This window comes from Heliconius melpomene, chromosome 11, assembly GCF_056956725.1.
Source record: "Heliconius melpomene rosina isolate 202511_hmr_F chromosome 11, ASM5695672v1, whole genome shotgun sequence".
NCBI lineage: Eukaryota > Metazoa > Arthropoda > Insecta > Lepidoptera > Nymphalidae > Heliconius > Heliconius melpomene.
In genome coordinates, this window is record NC_140399.1 from 4,888,171 (window position 1) to 4,914,045 (window position 25,875).

The 25,875-nt window shown below is 33.2% G+C and overlaps 1 protein-coding gene across 2 annotated transcripts in view; it reads right to left on the bottom strand.

The window, feature by feature from the left end:
- Positions 1 to 314: 314 nt before the first annotated feature.
- Glut4EF (Glucose transporter 4 enhancer factor) overlaps positions 315 to 25,875 on the bottom strand; it is a 43,773-nt gene continuing 18,212 nt past the window's right edge. Inside the window, exons 3-9 of one of the 2 annotated variants that reach the window (XR_014878468.1) lie at positions 24,467 to 24,594; positions 23,087 to 23,253; positions 8,224 to 8,321; positions 7,093 to 7,245; positions 6,890 to 6,977; positions 2,544 to 6,739; positions 315 to 2,485 (exon numbers count right to left, since the gene is read on the bottom strand). Coding sequence is in view for 1 of the 2 variants with exons in the window: in XM_085193666.1 (XP_085049792.1) it covers positions 6,578 to 6,739; positions 6,890 to 6,977; positions 7,093 to 7,245; positions 8,224 to 8,321; positions 23,087 to 23,253; positions 24,467 to 24,594 (796 nt within the window). In the remaining variant the exon portion in view is untranslated. Of the gene's footprint in view, positions 6,740 to 6,889; positions 6,978 to 7,092; positions 7,246 to 8,223; positions 8,322 to 23,086; positions 23,254 to 24,466; positions 24,595 to 25,875 lie in introns of both variants that reach the window. The other variant, XM_085193666.1, reaches the window with a different exon arrangement.

The window sequence follows — 25,875 nt, forward strand, 5'->3', positions numbered from 1 at the left end:
AGTTGCACATCAGTTGTTCAGATTTTCGAAATTAATAGGTAGCATTAATAAATAGCATCTCGACAACATCCTGTGAATTTTTATATAGAGATAGGAACAATATAATTGTAGTTTAATTTTAACATCGAGCCCAGGCAAAGCCACAGGCAAAAGTAACTTAAAGTATGAGGCTATTACGATTTTTGTGTTTATCTAGAAATTATATATTACTAGAATAGGCACCTATATTATACCTATCGCTTTAGATTCGACATCAGGAATAATTAATATTGTTATTTAGTGTATTTTGTAGGTTAAGGTAATCATTAAAACAATTTTGTTTAATCTAAATTTTATATTTGTAAATTTATATCAATTAATAACATGATGAAATAAATATAAGGTCAAGAGTTGTTCCATACAATACTTATAGTTGAAGATACGATACATTTGTGGAAAAATATTCGCCATTGTAGAGATTTTCACGTGCATATATATATTTTTAAAAAAAATATTTTTTAGATATTAATAGTAATAATAATACGAAAAAAAATCCTTAAAAAGCATTGAGAAGAAAAGGATAACGAAATAATGCCACAGTGTTACTAATAATCGTTATATATTTTTCAAGACATAAATTCATTCTAAAATTAATTGAGGTATAATAATCTAGACATGAAGTCTATTTGAAGTAGTTTAAATTTATCATAAACTTTCGTTAGAACGGCAACATTTGTTTTAATGAGTAGATACCTAACGTTTCACAGTCGAGTGATTCTGATATAGTGCTGCAAGTGCAAAAAATAATTATAATTGCACCCACCGCACGGCACACATAGAGAGCTCCGAGCGCATATTTAATCTGTTTACAAATATATGTGATGTTTACAATTATTATATGCGTAACATTTTATTACAATATATAAGAAATTTCATAAACAATTTCAATAATAATCATTAACAAAACATTTCTATATAATATTTATAATTTAAAAATGATTAATTTGGAACACATTCTGGACCTTCGCATTAGGTACAGTTCAAGTAACATCGCTCTACATCTAACACGATTTCAGTACCTAGATACACGCTCAAATGTAACATTAAATTATAAATAATAATCTAGAAGATTAATAAATAAAATTATTAATATCACAGTAGGTCAACTGCCAGCTAGTTAATCTAATTTTACAACTCTATCATGTTTCAAATACTGAGTAAAACGTGAAGCAAAAAAAAAACTGCGTTAAATTTATTAAAAAACTAATTGAATTCTGTTCATAAATGTAAATAGTCAAAAATATATATTCTGAGGGACCGAGCTGACAGTGGCGATAAAAACTGCTGTGATATTGACAACATGGAGATACGCCTACATTTTACAATCAAAGTATAACATTTCAAATTCATTATTTTTAATAAAGGAAAACGATCCTTAAAATTGATAATAATAATAAATTCAACCTTTTAAAACTTAAAGCTAATGGTAACTATGGAGCCGATGCGTCAACGATATGCTAGCATTAAGTAAATGTGCATATCATCAAGTCAAGAGGCATTTATCTAAAAAAAACATATTTTTCGTATTAACCAGACACGATTTGATTGCGGAAAAACTAAATCGGACCGCTGCTTCAAACAAATTACCCCTATCCATGTACATATGTATAAAATAGGCTTTATTATTTATGGCAGAACACCAACGCAAATCTCTTGGCAAACGATTTTTAATTGCCTATGCGATAACGACATTTTTGTTATGTTAATCTGAAGATCTAATGTCTATGGACCTCGCGTCCTATATTGAAATTTTTACACGAGTGGTAGGTATTTACTTATAGGAGACATATTTTTATAAAATTTTATTGCCCACATAAAATGTTATTAGTCTTGGTGTATAATATCATAGTGTGGTTTTTATAGTCGTAAAAGTATATGTTTGCATGCTTTATTACTAGATACACTAAAACCAATTAAACATATGGATATTGAAATAAAGGACAATTTCAAATTCTCAACGATGTGTTCTTTTAAGAATTTGAAAAAGTTATTATATCATTGTTATTACAACTTATATAATTTTGAATATTTATATTAAGAATACTTAAAAAGATACATTAATCAAACCGGTACCATTATTATATCCACGCTTACCATTTATATACATATTGATACATATAAACAGTTATCGTTCAACTATGTTAGTTTGAAGATATTGCTTAAACTTGTGTTGATATTATACAATTGTTTAAAAAAAACAAGACTTAACAGAAATCAAAAATTTAGATGTTATAAGTTGTCTTAATCAACATATTTACATGCATAGTTGTACAGCATCGTCATAAAAATAATCTATCCTAATACTTTTATTATTAAATGATTATTAATTTAGACATGTGATTTTAAAAAATTAAAATATCTGTTTTATGATTCTACAGTCAAGTTGATAAATTTTCTTGCCTCTCTCTTATAGAAATAATCGATTGTCTATAAAGGTACTCTTTAGCTAAGTACAATAGAAAGTTAATTTTTGATTAACTAAATAATAATTAATTATATCTAACTTAAATAAAATAAACTTTAAATGTAGACGGATGTAATATCAAGCGACGACATACATATCTCGCTTATTTTCAGCACTTTATAAATATATTAATAATAAATTAAATACACTCTTTTATAAAAACATCTAATAACACGCAATCCAGTAAAAGCAAAAATATTACGAAATATAGACTTAGACGGGACTAGGGCTCGTATCAGGCTGTCTAAATCCGAACTATAGAAAAGAGACATCTGAATGCCTTGTTTGTGATGTATTTCATTAAAAAATATTATCGTTGTATTTCTTTACTGAATAAATTCATTTATTACAGATATTTCCAACTCTGTAAACTTATATGTTTAATTGTAAAGGCATTTTATATTTCTGTAAAATTATGCTTTTTTTGTACTGAACATGTTAAGTATTATTTTACTATTATGACTTTGGTGTCGAGTGTATACAATATTGAGCAAAATTTTGGCTAAATAAATTAATGGGTACGTAAACTATGTACACATTGCTTAGAAAAATAAAATTGTCTTTATCTAAAATAATTAAAAATACAAATCTTATTTATCTATATAGAAAATAAAGTAGAGCTATCATAATATAATATATTTTTTTAATATAAATCTAATAGCTTCAAAATAAATTGAGATCTGAAAAACAAATAACCAAGTAGGGTATATAGCACCACTTGGTTTTGGGGGTGACGTTAATTACAAGCTTTTAAATTTTTTATAACCAAATCGGTGAATTATGACGTAAAAAAATATCAGTTTTATATTTATCATAAATATATTATACAAATTATGCCAACAGGAATACGTTTGGCGTTAAATTGTGTATTCGATACGGCGAAAGATAAGATTCGAAACAGTTCTGAGATATTAATTGTAAGATCAAGTTTGGTTTTCAGCAAATCTTCGTAAATAATATATTTTCTTAAAAGTATATAAAATTTTAAGTATGATAACAAGTTTTATAATTAAAGAAGAATGGCTAATTTGGTAATGCCTTTGATGTCTTCGGTGTTATGTTAGCGCCAGAGAAATGGGTCTTACGAGTAGGCAATATTTATTGTACTTAAAATAATCGAATACTACGTTATGACTTCAACTTAAAATATCAATAACAGCTAATTTAATCTAATTGCAATTACATCTAAATCCTTACAATATGGCAGTTGTCAAATCGCTAGCTGAGTTGTCGCCTTATTCTAAAAGTGATCATTTCAATTTGGTTTGATGAGCGCGGAATTTCGTTTGCCTCAAATTATTATTAATGATGACGTCACTAGCTATGACATTAACTTGATGTATCACAACCATTATTGCAATCATTAGTGTTTAGAAGATTGGTATTTATGTATTTGGTAGGTATAATATATGCAGGTACACTTTGCAGTACACTCGTTTAATATGTGAACTTAAGTTGCTTTGAAGTATGAAAACCTCCATTTTTACGCACCCACGCGAAAAGGGGCCTGTCTGCCTGCCTGTAGCACCGTATCTCTTGAATGCGGTTTTTTAAACGAAAGCTAAGTTCATCGGTGATGGTTCCTAGCTATGTTTGATGAAAATCGGATCAACAGTTTATGAGTTATAAGTATTTTACCGAGATGAGGTAGTGATTTTTTGGGTCGGGGTTTTTTTTATTTTAATTTGAAATGCTGGAGAATTAAAAATGATACTGGCAAGAAATTGTTCTGAGATCTGCATAACAACGCACAACTATTAGCTAAATGTAACATTGACAAAAATTGATTTTATTAAGATGGCAGGAGATGTCTTATATAGTAGTTTTAATACAAACATCAACTGTTTGTATCAAGATGACAAACAGACAATTTTGTAAAAAAATGCTTTATATACTTTATACGTATTAAAATTAAAACCACATTTTTATGATTTAAAATAAAATCGTTAAGAACAGAACATTGCTACAGCATCTTTAAATTTGGTAATATTTAACTTTATGACAAACAAATAAAAATGGAGGTCTAAGGGAAACAATCAGAAAAGATTTAGAAATAGCTTAAACAAACTCATAATCCTACGAAATTGGCACAGACAAGTCTTTACTCAAGTCATTGATAATATCTTTTTAACAAATTTCTTCTTTAATAATATATTTGAATTTATGAAATTAACTTAGAAATACCGCGCTGTTTTAATACGAAAAAATAGATATTTATATTTTATCTGTTGTATTTAAATTTATAATAGTGATACAGTACAAAATTTCAGTTAACGATCACATTAAGTAAGAGTAAATACAGCAATATCACTTTAATTTATGTACATATCCGAAAATTGCTTATTTTTTATAGAATATATTAAATATATCTTTTTAATAAAATTAGCTATTTACAAATATAGTAATATAATAATACTTAACAATAATATTGCATTTCGCAATCGCCCTTATCCGTTTCTTTTGTCTTGTTTCTTTCTTTTATCACATATTTGTATTCGAGATGTAATCCCGAATACATCGCGCTTCCTTCCTCAGAATCTTTATATAGCCGTTACATTCCTATTGGACACACGCTATCGCGTCTCCGTGGCGTCGTTGCTTGTAGCTGGTATATCATATATAATTAACTTATAATACAACATTGTATAGGTTATCACAACTTCTTGTTCAGTTATCCTTTGCACACAGTGGTACTTGTGGTAACAAGTGCATACGCATCAGCGACCCTTTAACGAAACGATGGTTTCCTTTCCAAATGTTACATTTCAAAAGACGTCATAGCCTTGGCTCCTCACTCGTAGCGTTGATAAGATTACACTCGTTTATCGCTTCGCTGGCGGTGGACGACGCAAATGAGGTGCGCACGCGCAACGGAGCGAGCTGAGTATTGTCTCCTTGTTCTGATAAGACCAACAATGTATACCATACAGATATGTTCATAAAAATTTAAGTCTAATTTGTGTAGTCTTTTACTCGAATCTGAGATAACTTACTGAACTAAGGTTAAGTATATTACTATATGTTTTTATTATTTATTATCTATTAATTCAGTCAAAACATATAATTAGTGATAGTTATCACTGAAGTTATTGCGACTGGAATGCTTTTCCATTTAGTCGACTTGGTATCGGCGCAGGAGTGCGCGGCGAGGGCGACAGCAGTATGAAAACACTGGGTAGGGGAGTTACGATACGATAGGATGCAGATGCAGGCATTCGATATAATATAGTTGAAGACGTGGACGGATTTACCGACTTCATACAAGATATGATTCACAATTACGAAGCCTTCACTAAATTATTATTGCTCATTATTTACCATTACTTAACTTTTATTACAAAATCAATAATATATATCATAGATTCTTTTATGTTTTGTTGGATTTAAAATCTTGATAGATGCGTAAGTAGTGTTTGTATTTACAAACAAATTTATTTATTATTCGTAGATACGTAACGAATTTACAAACAATTTTGAAATAGTTTATATCTGAGTTTTATGTCAAAAAAAATGTTTTAAAAAAGTAGAGTTAAAAGATCAGCGCCAGTGAAATTTTACAAGTCAAAAGATATTCTTTGCTTTAAAGTAAATTCACGAGGTAAATGCGTACGCAAGACTCGGCCAATGTTTCCACACTGCCACGCATAATTTCAGTCTAACCTTAAATCTAGTGCTCTTAATACTAATATTCACAGTCTCCGACCGAGAGCGACACATAGTTACGGTGTGCGCGCCACAGTAAAGGCAATTCTACCGCGCTACAAAAATACGTGGGCAATGTCCATTTCGCAGTCAAAATACGAGCCACATTCATAGAGAAAAATATGTCTCCCTTAAACATTACATTTATTCAATATATTTATAATAAATTTACTCCGTATAAGCTTAAATAAAAACACGTTCATAATATATTATCTGGACTTATTCTAAATACATCACATCCCGGACAACGGAGTCTAGTCACTCACACGGAATACTCAAAATGTCCGCGGTAAAGAATATTAACATTCGGCACCAGTAATAAACTGTTCACTTTACGTGTGCTGCACGCGAGGCGTACGAGCGACGCACGGGCTAGTCGCCGAAACGCGTACACGCTTTCTTCCATTTGCATTGAGTACACCACTGGTCACGTTGGTCCATGCCATAAACCTTGCGACATTTCTTATTATCGGAGCGAGGACGCCTGCCCGGGCTGCCTGGCGAGCTGCTTACGCCGGAGATCTTTAGGTGCTTCTGGAAAGTTAAACTACTGTTAGATATCATACGATAAAAATAAGCTTATGAAATCTTGGAAGACGTTTCAAACGTAGACTACATTGTGACAACAGTGTGCCTTTAATTATTTAAAATTTATATAATTAAATGTTTATTTGGCAAACCTACCGGTGAGCTTGAGCTGGACCAGGAATGCGTTACGGGAATGCTTATGGGTCTTGCAGAACCATTCTGTAACGTCGACAGCAGTCCTTGTCTGAAATTAAAATGATTATGACTTATTTAAAGAAGAGAAGACAATTGTGATATTTTTTATTTTATCAGAACCATTTACATATCACTAAAATAAATAAGTACAGAAATAATTATACCTAAAGGAACCGACGAGCTGCCGCTGATAGTCAGGATCCTCATGCGGTGGACGGCACATGTCTCGGTGGGAAAGAGTGGGTGGCGGAGCAGGTGCAGCCACCTCGTTGTAGTAAAACTCTTCCTCATGATCACTTTCATCTTCATTTTTTGGCCTGAAAGAGATTAATCTCATAAATTTTAGCAAAACGCAAAAAATTCTAAGCGACCTTAGCAAGTTTTCTATTCATTCATAATTTAATATACTAAAATTATTAGATGTACCTATATAGATATCAGTTGGATAACGGCGATATCTAGTATTTACATAAATATGTATTTATATATATTTATATATCTGATAGTGAAGAAGATATAATTTTGTAGTTCCTTACATAAGTTTTATGTTGTCTTCTATATATTTTTTCCTGTAGATTTTTTTAGTGATACAGATTAATATTGACAATTATATTTCAGTATTTATTAATTAAATTGAAAAGTTTCATATAGGATGTTATCTACATTGAAACAGCATCAGAATATAGTTATGTAAGATCTCGCTGTTATATGACCTTGTGTGTAACAAGCTCGAGCCTAGCAGCGGGCAACCTTGTCATGAAACGTGGCTGCTTCCGGGTCAGTAAGGGCCGGCTTTTTAATCAACATTAATACATATACCTACATGTGACATTATAAACATAACCTTTAAACAACTTCATGATGTGGCTGTGACACAACATTTATTAAAAATCAATTTTAGCAGTTTATATTATTTGTCTAAAATATTTTATTTAAATATTTAAACTAATTGGTTGCCGATGATGCAAATTAGGCTGTCGCAAGTACATTGTCTTATACAGGAAATTGCAATTGAATAATAACGCTAAGAGATTTTTCATAATACTATGTTTTGAATATTGAGTACAAAAAAAACATATTAGCTCATTGCATTAGATTTCTGCATTACTGATATCATGTGAATTTTAGTTGGCAACCACAAGGTAATATAAGCATGTACCATGTATATAGGTATGTGTACTATGTGGCTATGTTGCTTAGGAAGACGAGGATTACTGTTCAAGGTTGTATCATAGTTCACGCTATTATATAATCAGTTACGAAAATAGCTAACTAAACAAATATACGATATGTACCCCAAATGCGTTTGTCTGATGTGCGTTTCGATGGAAGTGCGTGTAGACGTGTAGTGGCCGCAACCTCGCCATGAACATTTGAAAACAACACTGTTTATCTGAAACAATAGAAAATTTTAATTAATCATAACAGTCAATACAGCTAAAATGAAGTTAAATTGAGCTGAGAAGTATCGCACGGAAACGACTCTAGGTCGCGGCCTTGTCGATGTCGCAACGCCTCACTCCCTCGCGCCTCGTGTGTTGCTACTTGCTGCTTGCTGGTCGCCGTCCGCTGCCACTTGCCACACCCGCCTGTCGTCCGAGGTGACACTTGCACGCCTTAGTGTACCTACTCTCTTCGAGTTACATTGTTCGTAGCCACCTTCCGCAACAAGAGAGTGGCTTACGTAAATAGATAATTGAAAGTTTCCTTTTAGACCTTGTTCGGATATCGGCATTGCTTTGAATATAATATTTGCATCATGAATCCACAATGTCATTTAAGACCCAAATCAGTAAAATAATATATAAATAGCTAAAAATGTCAAAGGTATATCAAAACGTGAAAGCATAAATTAATTTTATTTAAAGTGAATAAAAGTGATGGGGTATGAAGAAATAATTTATTGATAGCAGGGCAAGGTGAGAGATTAGTGAGCTATGCCAAAGATTTTACCGTGGCCTTCAGTTCAATGTTACTTTATGTTCGATTAAAATTAAACTGTTGCAAACCGAGACACAGTTTCTTTTTATTTCACAAATAAATATTTGACAAGTTCTAAAACTAGATACAACATTTATTATTTTAAATTTCATTGTAATGGACAACAGTAGCTATGTGGAATAATGATTATCAGAAGGCTCGGCCGACGCGTCCTAGAGAGCAGCACAGGCGCTTCACGCCGGGGAACTGAAGTTATATCAAATGCATATAGAACTGGGTCAGGTCAGAGACGAGGGGGGACCGCGGTGTTGCCATCTAGGTCGCAATACCACGGCCAAGGGTGGCTTATGAAGGTTGCTACTTCTTTGTTTCAATTTTGTAGAGAAATATGTTGAAAGTGTATACTAAATGTCATATTATCACCTCTCGTCATAGGCATATTGCATATATGCCAATCTGTCCTTGGATTATGTGCTATTTCCAAAGCGGAAAGTTAAATGGGAAGTAAGATCTCTCAGAGGTACAAAACTATCTATATCTATACATATTTTCAGAATAGGCCGTTATTGGTTGAAACTTGGAAATCATGTGAGTCATAATCGAGCCAGTGGATGATGAATCGTATTTGTTATAACTAAACAATATCATTGAGAGTTACTAAGACAAAGGATATTGTTATTGAAGTTAACTAGGAACTATTAAAGCAGTAAAAACTTTATGAATTATTTTTTATGCATCCGCTAAGGTATTTTATCTTATTGAACATTATTCTAAATGTCTTGTAAGATTTTATATGATATTTTCTTATCCGTTCTCATTTCCAAACTGGGAACATGTTTAAAAATATACTTATAAGGAATAATATTGGTATAATTTACAATATATCGTATATTTAATCAATATTAATAAAGTATTATTACTTAAGCCTTGTAAACGCAAATGTCAAATGAAATGCAGTTTGCCTTCTCAGGAAGGTTTATACGGCAAAACATAAAAGAAATCACCACTTAAGTCACTCAAATACTTAATTTATGCCGCATTATAAAAGAAAGGAAGTTCTTATTTATTATGTAGAGAGTTCTCTGTTATATGTAGAGTAAGAGAGTCATATATCTATACCAATATGTATAATGCACATAATATATTTAAACATGGTCTAATATTTCAGCTGAATGATTCACCTTCCTCGCAAACAGAGGGTGGGAGCGGCGAGGGCGCGTCCCTCACTGCACCATTGACCTAGTTTTGGCCTTCAATAGTACAGCCATTACAAACTAGGTCTCTCGCAAACCAAACTTTATTAAATGGTATTATGATTATACATTTTTAATACCTATATCCAACTAAACTTTATATGTTTCGTAATTTATTATATGTCATTACATATAATATGTTAATACAATGATTCTAGATCTTTCCTATTTCTATTAAGATTGGTTATCAGTTATTATGTAATCAGTGTTAGTTTTGTTCTCTAACATGTTCGCAAATCTACTTCTGCAACCTGCAGTCAACACTTATAAATACTTTTATCTCATAATGGCGGTCCCCGCCAGCGCACTGGTGTGCCGTCTATACGCTTTACACGTGCCAGCCTACTTGAATGTGTGCAACAGAGTGCAGTTGGATGTGGCACAGAAGCTATAACACATTTATTTACTATGCATTTATATATTATACATTTATTTAGTGACAATATAGTGCATGTGGCAATTGGCCGAGATGCAAACACAAGTTGACTCTGATCGTGGTTTTATCTCTGTAATTAGAACGTTTATTTAGGTCTTATGCTCGTTAACTGAATTAATATTAAATATTTGTGTTTATTAATGATTATATTGTTTATTTTTTATTTTGTTTAACTATCTGCATGAAGCAGTACTGTCGAGCCGTTTCAGAATTTTTTGATTGAATAGAGAGAGAGAGAGATAGCAAGATTCACGTGAAGATAGGGGGTTGGGTGAAGCGGGTGGTTAGTAACACAACTCGCTGTGTAGCTTTACCTCTTTTTGCAAATATATATTAGGAATTCTTGATAATTATTGAATAATTAATAATGCTATAGGTATATATAAAAACATGAATTTAATTTATGATTGTTAAAATTTCTATAATTTCAGTACTTACTTACTTTAAATAAATTAATATGTATACATATACAAAAAGTTTAATTAACCACTTGTTTAACCGAGAGAATTTAACAACGGGATCTTCCATCAACAAAGATTACGTTCTAGAACATAGATAAACATAAAGCTATTATTGAAAATAGCACCGTAACACCACGTACTAAAGTTTATATTTACTTGGAACCGGTGAATAACGCGACGCGGCATTAATGCCGGTTTGTTATTGCACCGTCTCTTTCTTCGGCGAAACGAGATGACTTATTGATTTGTTTTCATTGCATCTCTCTTTGGCTCGCCGATGCACATAAACCTCTTTCGTCTGAGTGACCTTCTCCTTATTTACTTGACGACGCGGCTAGATAAGTTGTTTTGGTGGCGTCCCTCTCTAGCTGAGGTAAGAATGAGGAAGGCTGATGCTTAGATGCATGCACTGCTTAGGTTCCCTCGTGTTTGTATGCAGCAAAATACGATGTACATTAACTATGCAAGTCCTGATTGATTGAAGTAACTTCTAGTTCTCAATAAGTAGTTCGTTTATTGTTAAATATGTCATTACTACAAAAGATTATTAAAAGTAAATAATTAACGAAAACAAAAGGTAAACAGCTCTATACGAAGTTTAGTCACGTTTCACGTGGCTGCCTAGAGTTCAAAACACGCTTTGACAAAGAATCACGCATTTCAAATGTTTACAAACACACCTTTTATGTTAAGAGAACAAAAGTTTACTAAACTTCAGTTTGAAATTAAGAAATCAAAACAATACATAGGGTTAAATTAATGATATATTTTAATATTGCTTTATTAATATTTAGAAAAACATAATAAAGGTATAAAATGAAAAATGAGACAGAATTATACCTGAGCTGGGCGAGGAGTTAATATCAAATGCGTCGTAATGCACCCCATGATGACAAGGAGGCTATGAGCCTTCGAGGTCACTGAACTGAACTACATACCATAACTACCCCCTGGCTAGCATTTTGTTGATATTTGTTGAACTTTACTTCAAATATTACATTAATACAGATAGTATTTAATTATTTACACTTGAATGAATATTGTTGTTATAAAATTATAAATAAATATTATATAATTTATAACGTATTTATTAAAAACGCATTCTTATTGCCATTTTGTTGTTTTTTATTAATTTTAAATATCAATATCAGTTATTAATAATGCGTAAACAATATATGAAAGTTATTGAATAAAATCTCCATTCGACATTAATAGTTCTACAGGTGGCGATGCATTGAACTCGGGGGCCAAACATTCCCCGTACTCTTCACACCACAACCGACCGACCGACCCTCGCAAGTGAAAAATACTTGTTTATCCCAACACACCGTAAGTCTGTAGTCTCTACCTACCTATGTAAAAAGAAAAATAGCGGGCAAGAAACTCAATGCGTACATTTGCCTCATGTCCTTCTCAGAATTTATATCGTTTCTACTCATTTTATTGCAATTTTACGGCTAATAGCCCTAGCCAATTTAATTAAAAAATATTTGTAACTCGATTTTTATTTGCAAATTTGCGTTATTAAAATGTCATTTACTGTAGTGTTACGAAAAATATTATAAATATATATTTACTCCGTTTTGGGTCTGTACAATGATTTGACTAAATTTATTAATTTAAATATAAAAATTGCAAGTGATTGAATTCAGTGAAGTTAATTTTGTCGCTACCTATTGTACGAAATTAAAATGTCGCAAGGTAACTGACCAAGACAGGCAAGACATACAAAAAGTCGGTTATGGCAGGCTGTTCAAAAATCGTAACAAAAGACAGCATATATATGAGTCAGTGGTCCTGGCGTCGATCGGGTAAGGTGGTAGTGAGGACTAAGTACTGATGAATCAGCTAGTGGGGCATCCGCCAATCGTCGTAGAGACGCCTCGCTGGTCACCGACCTCGACTGGTTCCGACTTGTTACAATTTCACTTTTTCTTCAAGCCGCTCCCATCATCCATGCTATATCTAACCGCAATTATCTCAAATTAAACTGCAGTTAAATCGTTAATGGCGACGTTCAATCTGGCTCCGAGCGGACAATTAGGCATTTTGCAACCGACGACACTGACATTTGGCAAATCGTCAAGCGTGTAAAACTACGTAATTTATTTAAGGTGCTTTATTTTTGGAATAGTTTACTATGTTACAGAATGGATGTCGCATAAACTTTATTTGACTTGTAAAATGGGAAGTTTGTTGAACCCGCGGGATCACTCATTATCGCGTCTGATGAACTCGCCGCGCTATTGTTACGGCCCGCGCCGGTGGTACTCAGCGACCGCCGACCGCCGCACCGTATAAAGGTACTGGCACCGGCACCACATAAGCATTCACTAAATATTATTTTCGAACATCATTTATTCAATACATTGTCTAGAATTATTGCTTTTTTAATTCGGCATAGTGATCTTACAATTTAAATCACTAAAATTTGCAAATGAAATTGTTATTTGTATTTATTTAAGTCATTGCATAATATTTAAGTAAATAAAGTCATATCGCAGTACTATACAGTTATAATGCTGAAATTGGATGTTTGTTCCCTAATAGTAAAATAGTGAGGTTTGGTTCCCAGAAATGACGTCACGGTAACAGTATTTCACGTACCCACTGCCAATGCCTATCCGCGGAAGACTTATTTGAAGTGAGTAGCGAGTGATCCTTCGAGATGTAAAGTGTAAACATTTGAACTGTCAAGAACGGGCAGTGCCCCGGCAACGGTGTCAATGCCCCGCCGATGCCGGTTAAAAAACGTATTGACTCCACCTATCCACCGACAGCCCGCCACCGCTACGTCGCGCGTCGCCTCGAGACGTACATACGAGTAAATGCTAAGAAAAATAGAAGCGCCCATCTAATTTTGTTCTATATGTGATGTAGAATTCGCTGGGATGCGAATTTCAAGCGTGTATTTAAAATTACCTGTTTTCAAAGTAAAATGGCACCTACCATCAATAGTTTTATAGTATTAGTACTAATTACAGGTGTTTTAATATATTGTAATAAGTAAATTTAGCAGTAAACTACTTGTTAAGTTATCCACCTTATATTATATTATGTATTATGTCATTAATATATTAAAGAAATTCAAGTCCTGCTGCTTTAGAATATTTATGCGGTTGTTTCTTTATGGACAAAACAATATTAGAGACAAATAATAATATATTTTTGTGAAAAACGCGTACATAGGACTCTATTATATATATATATACAATAATTATAATATCATATAATTTTTATAAGCGTGAAAAGCGTTAATTATTTAATTACCCCCAATGTCGTGTTACACGCAACTTAAACACTTCCTTTGCCCTTATTTAATGGGCAAACTGGCATAAATAATTTGTTAACGTGATCAATGGTTATATAGTAGAATCTCTTTTTTTCATTTGCTGGTCAATGCCTCTAAATTGGAAGTTTTTGACCGCACCAAGGTCGCCAGGATGGGGTGTGTGAACTGAACGCCCACACGCATAACGCCATGTGCTCAAATTTATATGGAAATTTGGTGAATTGAAGATTCGTAATTTGTGTAAAACGAAAATGATAATCTTTCATGCTACATGCTACCGATATGCACAGGGTTATTAGAACGAGGGAGTCGTGTGCAGGGCGATGACCTGGAGAGCGAGATAGAACGACAACAAAACTGAAGTTCGTGCGAACTATAGCGACATCATTTTTCGACTTTAACCACAAAGCAGGAAAAACTCAGATATTTCCATATGTACGTTGCTATAAATTTTATAATGTTGATATTGAATTTGAAATTGACAATCTTAAATAATCCTTTTGTAATATAACATATTTAATATAAATAGTTAGAGTATTTTACGTAACGTATAGCCGCGTCGACACAAAGGACATCGGTGCCTAATGCAATCGCTGTATCTAGGTCGGCCGTATGGATGTAACCTATATTTGCTATTGCACAACGCGATGCCACAGTACCTACTTGAATAAGCTGGTACAGGCCGTTCTTATAGTCCATTCGATCGATGATCATTTATAAACATAAATTATTTATCAATCTTAGACGAAAAGTATCTACAATAATATTTAGCTTTATTTTGCTTATGTAATTTGAAATATTATTAATTGTCATTTTGTTATTTTCTTAATATTTTCATTTCTTCGCTCTGCCACTAAGGTAAAAGCCCGGCGTTGAGTTCCGCCGCTCAACACGCAATTCCTCGAAAAATTCGGCAAAAAGTGGAGACCGGAGTGTCTATACACTAGGTTCCCCCTGCGCACCCTGCTGTATGCATGTCGTTATGTAATTTGAAATATTTCAACTCTTATATTATTCAACCACTTGAATGACATGTTTTAACTTGTTAGAATGCTATACGAAACTAAAGTCGTACTTTGGGAGATATGCAAATTGCTCTATCAACTATCAAGCAACCATTTAGTTTCCAGTTTTTTATAATGTCGAACGTCAAGTGTGTGCGACCCACAAAACCGACCCGCTTTGATATTGTATCGTGTTCCAAATTATCAAATAGAATAATTTGTTATGTTATTTTGCCGTTATAAGTAATGTGAGGGTAACATTAAAAAGAAATTGTTCTAATATAATTAAATTAAACTGAAAATATCTATTTAGGGATGGAAATATCTATTCCAAGCCATCAAAGTGGGGAACGGGAGTGTCTTAATGGGAACGGAGCGAATACTAGACTCCCAGGTTCATTCTGCCTTGCTAAGTGCAGGGGACAGCGTAAAGCTAAAAAAATATGTAGAGTTACACTGTTTACGTAATGGACTATTACAATACAAACAATGTTGAACGACAAGCATTACGCTATACAGCCGGTATCACAACCTCGCAGGTCATTGTTTTAATAGTAAGGTCGAGGAGAACGTCATGAGGTGCCATTACTCCCATAATAATATATTTAAATTTGACATATTGTTTTATATCAATCAATAATAAATTATGTAATTACGTTACTAAGATATTATTTAATGAAGTCAAGCAAAAACGAATTGAGAAAGCTAACGGTTGTTTATTTAATACATTATAAAGAAAAATATTCAGTTATGGCTTGTTTGTACTTTACATATATTACTCTACTTCAACTTATAGTTCTATTAACCCAATTTACACAAAATCCTTACATAAATTGTACTCTATGTATTATTCTGATGTATAAGCTATAAAATTGTAAAGTTTCATCAAAACCCGTTCATTAGTTTTTGCGTAAAGATGGAACAAACATCCATCCTCACAAACATTCACATTTATAATATTAGTAGGAAGTAGGATAAACACTCGGTGAGCGAGTGGTAGCATGGCGGTTGACACTGTGAATTCAGATAGAGGTCAAAACGCAAAACATGCTGATGGCGATAGCTCATATGTGCGTAATTGAGGGCACATATACATATACATAATATATACATTGGGGCCAGTCGTGGATCAGGGGCACAAAGTATGACAGTAAACGTGACTGGTTGTGGGTTCAATCCCCATTTGAGTAAGTGAATTATCTATTTAAACATATATTTCCATTTGTTTGCTTTGTCACTCAACACGCAATGCTTCCAATATTCGACGGAAAGTGGGAGACGGAGTGTCTTAACACTAGGTTACCTTTGTCTACAGTGCCGTACGAGCACTGTTTAGTGCTTGCCATTGTCTTAACTGTTTGTTTACAGAGCGAGCAGTGATCAGCGAGCTTCTAGTACCGCATGTCTTCCGCGTTTTAAATATAGACCGCGAAGGTCGCTTATTCGCTTGTGTTGAAACGACGCTCAGCACGACGCAATATTATACGAACCTTGAAACTAAGCTACGTAGAGACAAAAACGTATTTTTTTGCTAAAACTAAATGTAACGGAGTTTTTAGTTTCGTGACGAAATATAAATGTTATTTAGGATCGTCTTGAGATAAAAATATACAGTTGTTTAATAGAACAAATACTGGTAGCTATATGAATTATATTAATAATATAAATACGTACTCATATATTAATGATATACGCTTAACAATGGTTATTGAAGCCGTTGTGACACCGTGGAACAAGTGGGTGGACTGTAAACAACGACTTTGGGAGTTGGTTGGATTTCCAGGCGCCGAAATGTGCATGGCATTGATCGCAGAATGTCTTAGCGCTAGTTTCCCTCTGCCTACCCTACTATACGCGGGTTACAAAAGACTTAAATTATTCAAGTGTCACGAATATCTTACGTGCAGCATCACTCTGTAATCGCAAGTAGCGCCAGCCGTCCGCCCTTGGTTTCCGCAACCGATTTGTTATCTATGTTTATCAAGAATTTAGATATGTTGTAGACGATAGAGCAGATAAAACACGTATATTTCTGTTAAATAAGTATTTTTTCGTTTATACAATAAATATAATACAAAGATTTAAACATGATTTTCTTATGGCCATCTCAAGTAATGTTCTCTCAGTTAATCTTGGAATAGCTTTGGATTTCATCATCACTTTTGAAAATGTTATTGTAGTGGAATTATCTAGCTTTTCTCAGTCTGGCATTCAAACAAGTAATTCCCTTAAATTGGGGAATATGGGAGAACGGAAAAAAAGCAGCTAACATTATTTATATTCGATATTCAATTACAGTTGTAGTAGTACTAGTATGAAGTCAAAAAGTTAATTATGAGTAAGAATTGAAAAGATTTAATTTATAAGTTTTTACAGAATATTTTTGTTTGTGACCCAGGAAGTAATTTGCGTGTTCTTTGATAACAATTGCTGTACACTTATAATCTACTTACAATGATAACACGACCTTCATTAAATACGAATACTGACGACATTGACGTCTTCTGGGGCGTTTTTATCTACAGTTGTACATATTTTATTTATAAGATTACAAATACTTTATTATTAAAAATTAAATACCGCCGGGCTTATTATGTCTTGGTGCCAGAGTGAAAAAATGAAAATATTAATAAATTATAATTCATTCATTTCAACTTTGTTATAAAATAATGTTTTGTATTTGTGTATCTACAAATGGGCTGTAGATGGAGGTATGCTGCATGCACTATACACGGATTGTAAAAAAGGAAACTCCGATAGGCATGTCTAAGCTATCTGACTTCCTTATTCCTAAATGGATGTTGTTTTGAACCATACAAAAGATTATCGTTATTCCTACCTAAGCATTACCATGAAGGTGTTTATAAATTAATTTATCTTTTTTGTTCTTTTTATTTAATAATGTAAATTAAATTATACTATATATTTATTATATATTTTATTAAGATATTTTGTATTTTTATATAATTTCAAATGGAGACAATTTATATAAGAAATATTTTCTATTCGCAAGGTTACTCGTGTGCATTGATAACATTTGGCTATCTTCAATGACATTGCCTACAATTTTGGTTGATTCCTTATCGGTTGTAGATATATTATATACTATATTTCCTTATGAATAAAATAAGCTGGCAAGATAAGTTTATTTATAAAACCGTGTCTTTAAAAATTAAGTTCGATTGTAATTAAGTACTGCATATATAAAAGATAGCATCGTATTGACATGTTTAATATGTTGTTTTTGTTGTAATTCATGATAAATTTATATATGTAATTGTTTTGTGATAGAGAAAGTAAATATAGTACATTGAGTGTTTAAAGATGTTTAAATGGGCGCAAGTGAGATTATGCAACGAGAAGGGGCTTGTGCGCGTGCGCTGATGCAACGCGCGCGGCTATTGTTGTTATAGCGGCGACGTCAGCGCGCCAGGGGCGGAGTCGCCGGGGCCTGCGCTATCGACATAACTAGCTTTCCACGTGCCTGCTATATGTCATAGTTTATCTAGCTAGTGTTTCTGTTGGGATTAAAATCAAAATCTTTTTTACTCAATTAGGCAATCACAAGCATGTCATGTCAGCCCTATTTTACAATTTGATAATATCTGATTTTAAGTAAAACACTGTGCCTGGGCTCTAATCGAAATATAATGGCTACTTCTGATATCAACCGCAGTAGGTACTTTGCAAATAATTTGTTCTAGGAAAGAATAATGAAGCGGCAAGCGCGGGCGGGTTGTGGCACGACTGCGTGATAGTTTCATTGTTATGACTTTGGTGGAGATCAGAAACGATTGTGTAAATATTTGTAATAGACATTGTGGTTAGCGTTTCTTAAATATTTCATTTTTATTGTTATACATATAATGTACTGTTACTGTGTTTACTGTACGGTACGTACATACTTTAAAAGTGAAAGGTATTTTTTTTAGTAAATATGTTGCTAATATTCAACGGCTCAATTAATAATAAATAGTAAATAAACATTATATTTATAGTCATTGGTTAAACTTGTTAAGCATTCAGCAACATGGTACATAAATTTTGCATAATCGAAATGGTAATATTTATGCCTTATTATTTATGTTATTTCTGCCACATGTTATTGCTTGAAGGAGAGTGGAAAAGTTTATAAAATATTTTACAAAATAGATGTGTGAATGTAGGTATATTATCTATTTTTTAAAACATGCAGAAAGCTTACAAGGCCTTGCTTGGTTATAATAGCTGTGTCCTCAGCCAAGGTCTGCCAGCTGGCGTCACTCCTACACTCGTTAACAAGAGATTTTTGCATCTATTCATATAACATGATACTGTACATATTTCATAATCAACGCGAAGGTGAATCTTAGATTTACTATGTACCTACTATATTATATTAGTAGTAAAATTGACGGTTTTCACAGTTACAAGAGTACTTTAATGGTACGAATAAATTATAAGAGAAATTCCGACACAAATGTCAGACATTAATGTTTGATTAACTTGTATGTGTTTTTGTGTCTGAGTAGTGTTTTGTAAGTGTACAGAAATTGTGTCCGAGTTGTTCTGTACGAAACTTTTCAACTACACTAGACACTTGGACACTTGGACACACAGTGGCTGATGCGACACTAATAAACGTATCACAATAAATTGTGTAATTAGATACATTAGTGTTTATACAGAAACACTCGATATATACACTGAGTGTACCGTGTATAGTGTCGTAGTGTATTCCTACCAAACACATACTTAGTAGAAAGATGGCAAATCTTAATATACAGAAGTTAACGTTATAATGACGTAGTAATTTTTTTGGAACACTACACTGACTGGTGGGCCGGGGCGTAAGAGGCTCACAGGAACTGGTTGCGTCCACTCGGTGTCGCTCGCACATGTCGGCCAGCGGGCACCAGGTCGGCGACCCTGGCGCCGATAATCCGAATGCTAACACCGGGGAAAGATTATACTAATGCACAATAATCGACGTTAGTCATTCGCGAAGAAACACTTTATTAAATTACTATTATCATAGGCTGGATTCATTCTCTTGAATTACTCATATCCTATTACACTTTAAATGCATTTGTAGCTAGCGATGTAACTGTGTGTGTGATATCTAATATCACATATTAGTTGTCGATCAGTATCTAATATTAATTATATTCTACATATTATTGTTCGTGCCATTTCTCTGACTCATTTCTAAGTACAGATTTCCGCTTGCCATTGGTAATAGAAGTTGCCAAGTTCTCATGTGATCATTCCACCGGCGACACCTAGTCTGGGGCACGCTATTGTTGCACAAACGATACGGCTAGTACTGCTTGCTTGCGTATGAGTCTATGGGCATAGCAATATTACCGATTTTGGTGGGATAATAATGGTGTTATCTAATATGAGCAAATTGGTTTTAATGGGATTGGGTTTTCTTATATTGAATTAAATCTAACGACAAATATGTCATATAGTAGTAATTTGTAAATAATACTTTATAATAATATCCCATCAACAACTTAAATGTGAAATGAAAACTAAGTTAAATGTTAAGCAATACGTGGTTTTTATTCTATAAAATAATGAAAGATCTCTATAGATCCATCCATCAGTCTTTTAATATCCACTGCTGGACATAGGCCTCCCCTAATGTTCGCCACTCCGTCCGGTCCTGCGCCCTTTGAATCCAGCGGGTTCCCGCTGTCTTCTTCTACGATTCTTCTTCTCTATAGATCACTCGGGATAAAATTCAAGCTTCGTACAAATGTTATAAAATGTCAAAATTTATTTTTACTCCAGTTTACAACGCGCGTGTTAACGTTTATTACTCAAGAGTTGTGGTTAAAAATGAAGCGTCTCTAGTCCACCCACAAGAGTTTGGCTGGCACTACAAGGTTGGACTAGAAGCGTGGGCTGAATCACCTTGCACGCCACACACGTTTTAGTTCTACACATTGCGTATGAATGAGTCGTGAAATGATTTCTACTTAAATAAAAAGCTATAAAAGACTTACTTGAAATATGTAATATCTATTAATCTTATATGTTCACAAATACAAAGTATTTAATCTCATCTCAATAACATAAGGTCACTACAATATTATATTTATGTATGCGATGCAAGTGCACCCATAAATGTTCTTAGTTTAAGGAAGCCCCTGAATGAATATGTAGGTTACGTAAGAAGTTATACAAACTTATCGGTATTTGTACTTTTACTATTAAAAACTACAGTAGTTTGATCGCTTTGTTCAAAAGTACATAAATATTATAAATGAAATGTACATATGTCGTTTAGAGTAACAAACGATCTCATTTTTGCTCTCAAGATCGCTCTCAGAGTAGAGAGCGGTCTAAAAATACAAGTCTTAGTTACGTGTTTAAATAGCCTATATTTTAAATATAACAAAGAACTCATTATTTAACCATGGTTTAACAAAACAATGATTCTATTATGATGGAGAGACCGGGATCTAATTTCAAGTAAGTACACAGTAACTTAAAAAACCTTTTTTTATTATAATAAGTAATAAAATACAAAAGTTCGAGGCCAGTCACGGCGCAGGGACATAAGCATGTTAATGATGCCCACTCGAAAAAATGAAATATTTAATATCTTATGGCTGAAAGTGGGGAACGGAGTGTATTAACACTAGGTTCCCTCTGCCTGCTGTGCGCGGTATACAGTGTCAAGATTTTTTCTTTTCTTAGTTTTAGGCAAAGTGCGACATAGAGGTCCGCCATTTAACACGCAATGTCTCCGGAATTCCCCGGAAAGTGTGAAACAGAAATATCTTAATGAGAACGGAGAGTCTCAATTAGGTCCACAGGTTCCCTCTGTTTAAAGTTTAGCATGTAAGATATGGTATAAGTAAGTACAGTCAGTAGTTGTCGCTAACGCGGTCGTAAATACGATATTTATGAGTAGTTTACAATGGAGTGACATAACGTGCGGCCGCATTGCCTATGCCTTGACATTGTACGACACACTGAACCGAGCACGTGTATAGTAAATAATAAATAATATATTATTGATACTTGGAAACGATACGAGTACTTACATTCTTTATATGTGCATTCAATTTTAATAGTAACTTGTATTTTTGGTAATATTTACCTTTTTTTCAGCTTTATGCTATAGGTATTCCGTACACGGTAGAGTAGGCAAAGAGAATGTAGTGTTAAGACACTCCTTTACCTATTTCCCGCCGTCTGTCGCGTTTACAGTTACACTTTGTGCGCTTACGCCACGCCTCTATAGTGGTAGTTACCTATTTACTTCTAGAGGTAACAATTTCTTCTGCAATTTGCAGGAGGAGAATATAGTTTAGTGCAATGCCGTTCATCACGTTCCTCTAATTTGGGAGAGCAGCGTTTTTAGCTCCATTTGTTAAACACCTTTTTTCTATTTAGACTGTGTAAATATAATTCCCTCCCTTTGCCTTTTGTTCCCTCTGCCTACCCTGCTATATACGGAAAGCTGAAAAAAAACTAGAATCCTTAAATTTATTTAAAATACGTAACTCATTTAACTTAAGCACATTTGCTCAGTTATGATATGAAAGCTAGCATGATCTGTGTCACGGTCTAATTGAAGTCGGTGGTGGGCACGGTGACGGTGACTGGGCACACTAAACAAGATGTGCAAGTAATTTTGACGGAAAGATCATTATATATATTACTGTCATACGCACTACATATATAACGGTACTTAAGGAATTAATAGAACGACGATATATTAAATAAAGGAAAAAAAATGTATACTGAAGACACGCACAATGTAAATACATACCCTCTTTTTGCGGGGGGGAAACTTCGGATCTCCATCATAGTCCATAGCAATGCCTTCGTCGCTGAAAGATGATGAGACAGGAGGAGGTGAGGGGGTGCCTGATCGCCATGATGAGCCAGAGCTACTGCTCGCCCCGGGCGATACTGATGATCGTCCGCCCCAGGCACCTGTTTGAATACAGACATGGTGAGCACAGATTGAGTATTTGCAACTTTTGTTGTTTTTAGATTCATTTGAAATTTATTAAAAAAATTTTTGAAACATGATAAACCAAACAGCTTTTTTAAGCTTTGGTTAAAAAAAGTTGTTTATATTTTTTACAGATAAAAAATATTATTACATTACAATTTTAAGCACATACAAAATGGTACAGGCATTATAGTACTAGTTATTAAAAATAATACACGTGATAATTAAAAAAATCACAAGTGCGTAGCAGCACAAATAAAATTATACGGCAATAAATTACGAAACGGAACTATAGCCGGCCACTTTCACTCGTAAGAACAGCTATTTTCTCGTGGCATATATACTCCGTCGTTAGACCTGTGCGGTGTGTGAAGATGGAACATCATTTTTTATGGCCAGCACTTTGGATATAGCTGATACTTTGTAATGCAATCATTAATTATAATATCAATAATACTTCGCCTCCAGATGCATTACCATAACAACTTAATTAAAATATTACAAATAAACACACGACTTAAATAGATATTTCTTGATGTTATAATTATAAGTAAATATTAAAACTAGGTAAATTGAATTGTTTTAAGGTACCAGTTGCCCAACGCGATGGCACTCAATGTAGATCTTATTTGGCTTGAACTCATATCACAAGAGCTGAGTTACACCGAATACCTGTCTAGACGAAGTCTAGACTTCTGTCTAGACGTTATCAACATTTTGTAGATTCTAGTCTAAACTCAAACTCCAAAATGGTTAAAATGGTTAATAAAGAAAATAAGCTGCACAGTTTCGCTGGAGTCATTTCAAGAGCGCGGTCCTAAAAGAATCGTATTTTTAAATATGAAAGTTGAAACTTAGCTCAATATGTTACATTGCAACTTCGCAGGTGGTATTCGTTATGTAATCCTAGACCCATCACCTAACGTAACTGCAGCCAGCGTAGCGTGATCTCCCTTATATAATTAAAGAAAAAAATGGTATACGGCAGTCTAAAATATTTACATAGATAAAAAATAATTAATAATATCGCCGTTTTAATATTTATTCCGAAAGAAAATTTGTCCTATTTACCGTATTATTTAAGTTTAATTAAATACATTTTATAATATAGAATATGAAGCATATACTATATTATGCTTTTTATTTAGAAGAGACGGTTATAGTAAAGTGTAAAATAAAAGTAGAACTTACTAGGTCGAGGTGAGTTAGGGGAGCAGCTAAGAGACATGAGGACGAGGGCTGCATTACACTCATTCATTTGGTCATCTCTCTCGCCGAAGCCGAGGTCGCAAGAGTTACTGGGACCCCGTTTACGTGATCTGTTAGAAAAGAAAGTTTACATAGTTATTATAATATTCTGCAATAAATAGAAAAAAAAAATCTTAATCCAGAATTTAATTAAAAATATATTATTCTTAAATGATGATATTTTCTGGTCAATTTCCGTTCCACAGAAATCGGTAAACTTAATTTTATTAGATTACGCAATTTTTTCAATAATTAATTTAAATTGTAATAATTTCAATATAATTAAACATAACTATGTCATTATATATTATACACAATAAAAATAATAAAAAACTTTTAAAAGCGTAGAAATCATTGGGAACTTGTGACTTATGCATTTGGTTAAAACATATTATTGATTTACATAATTTCTTTGACAAAAAAAATTAAGATCAAGCTATTTCTAAATGAAAAATAAAATATTGAAAATTAATAAAATCTACATTTATAGTGTTACTGGAGCGAATGTAATATCGTGAACGTTCGATGAACTTGTTCAACCTACGACCTCTGTTGCTGCCTATTTTCTCTGTCTGGATTAATAATTACATATAATATATTTATGGGCGAAGGTTTCGTAAGGACAGGCATAACAACCTTACGGCCTCAGGTCAATCACTCCCAAGTTTAATATCTTAAGAAAAATTATAAATTGAAAATATTACAAAAAAATATATAAAAACGTTAAGCGTATTATTTTAGTTTTCAACATTTAAATCGTTAATAATTTCAAAAACATACTAAGATATGACATGTTAATTCACTAATATATCACATTTTGCTGAAATAACCGATAATAAATTTGTTCTTAATTAACCTTCAAGATCAATGATAACGTTTGTCGTTACTGTAAAAAGCGCACAATAAAGTTTATATACATATTTTCATGATAATATATTTACATTTAAATAAATTATATTATAAATTAGCTTAATACTGTATCCCTGCCAAGGTAACCTAGTGTTAAGGCACTCTGTTGCCCATTTTCCGCCGAATTTTTCAAGGCAATGAAAATATTAATAAATAATAACAAATTCCCTCAAGTGGGGATCGAATTCATAACCATCGCGTTACAGTCAAACCCTTTTGCCCCTGTGCCGCGGCCTCAAAATTATAGGTTATAATTTAAAGATAAACTTTAAATATTAATAAAAATAGTGCAACTATATGTAATTAACATTGTAGTAATTGCGGTAGTGACACATGTGACATGTGCTACAACAAGCGTCGCGTGAACACCCAAAATGACGAACGAGTCGTTTATCGAGCACTTACGTCTGTTTGCTACGTTATTTAATAATCTAATGACGTCA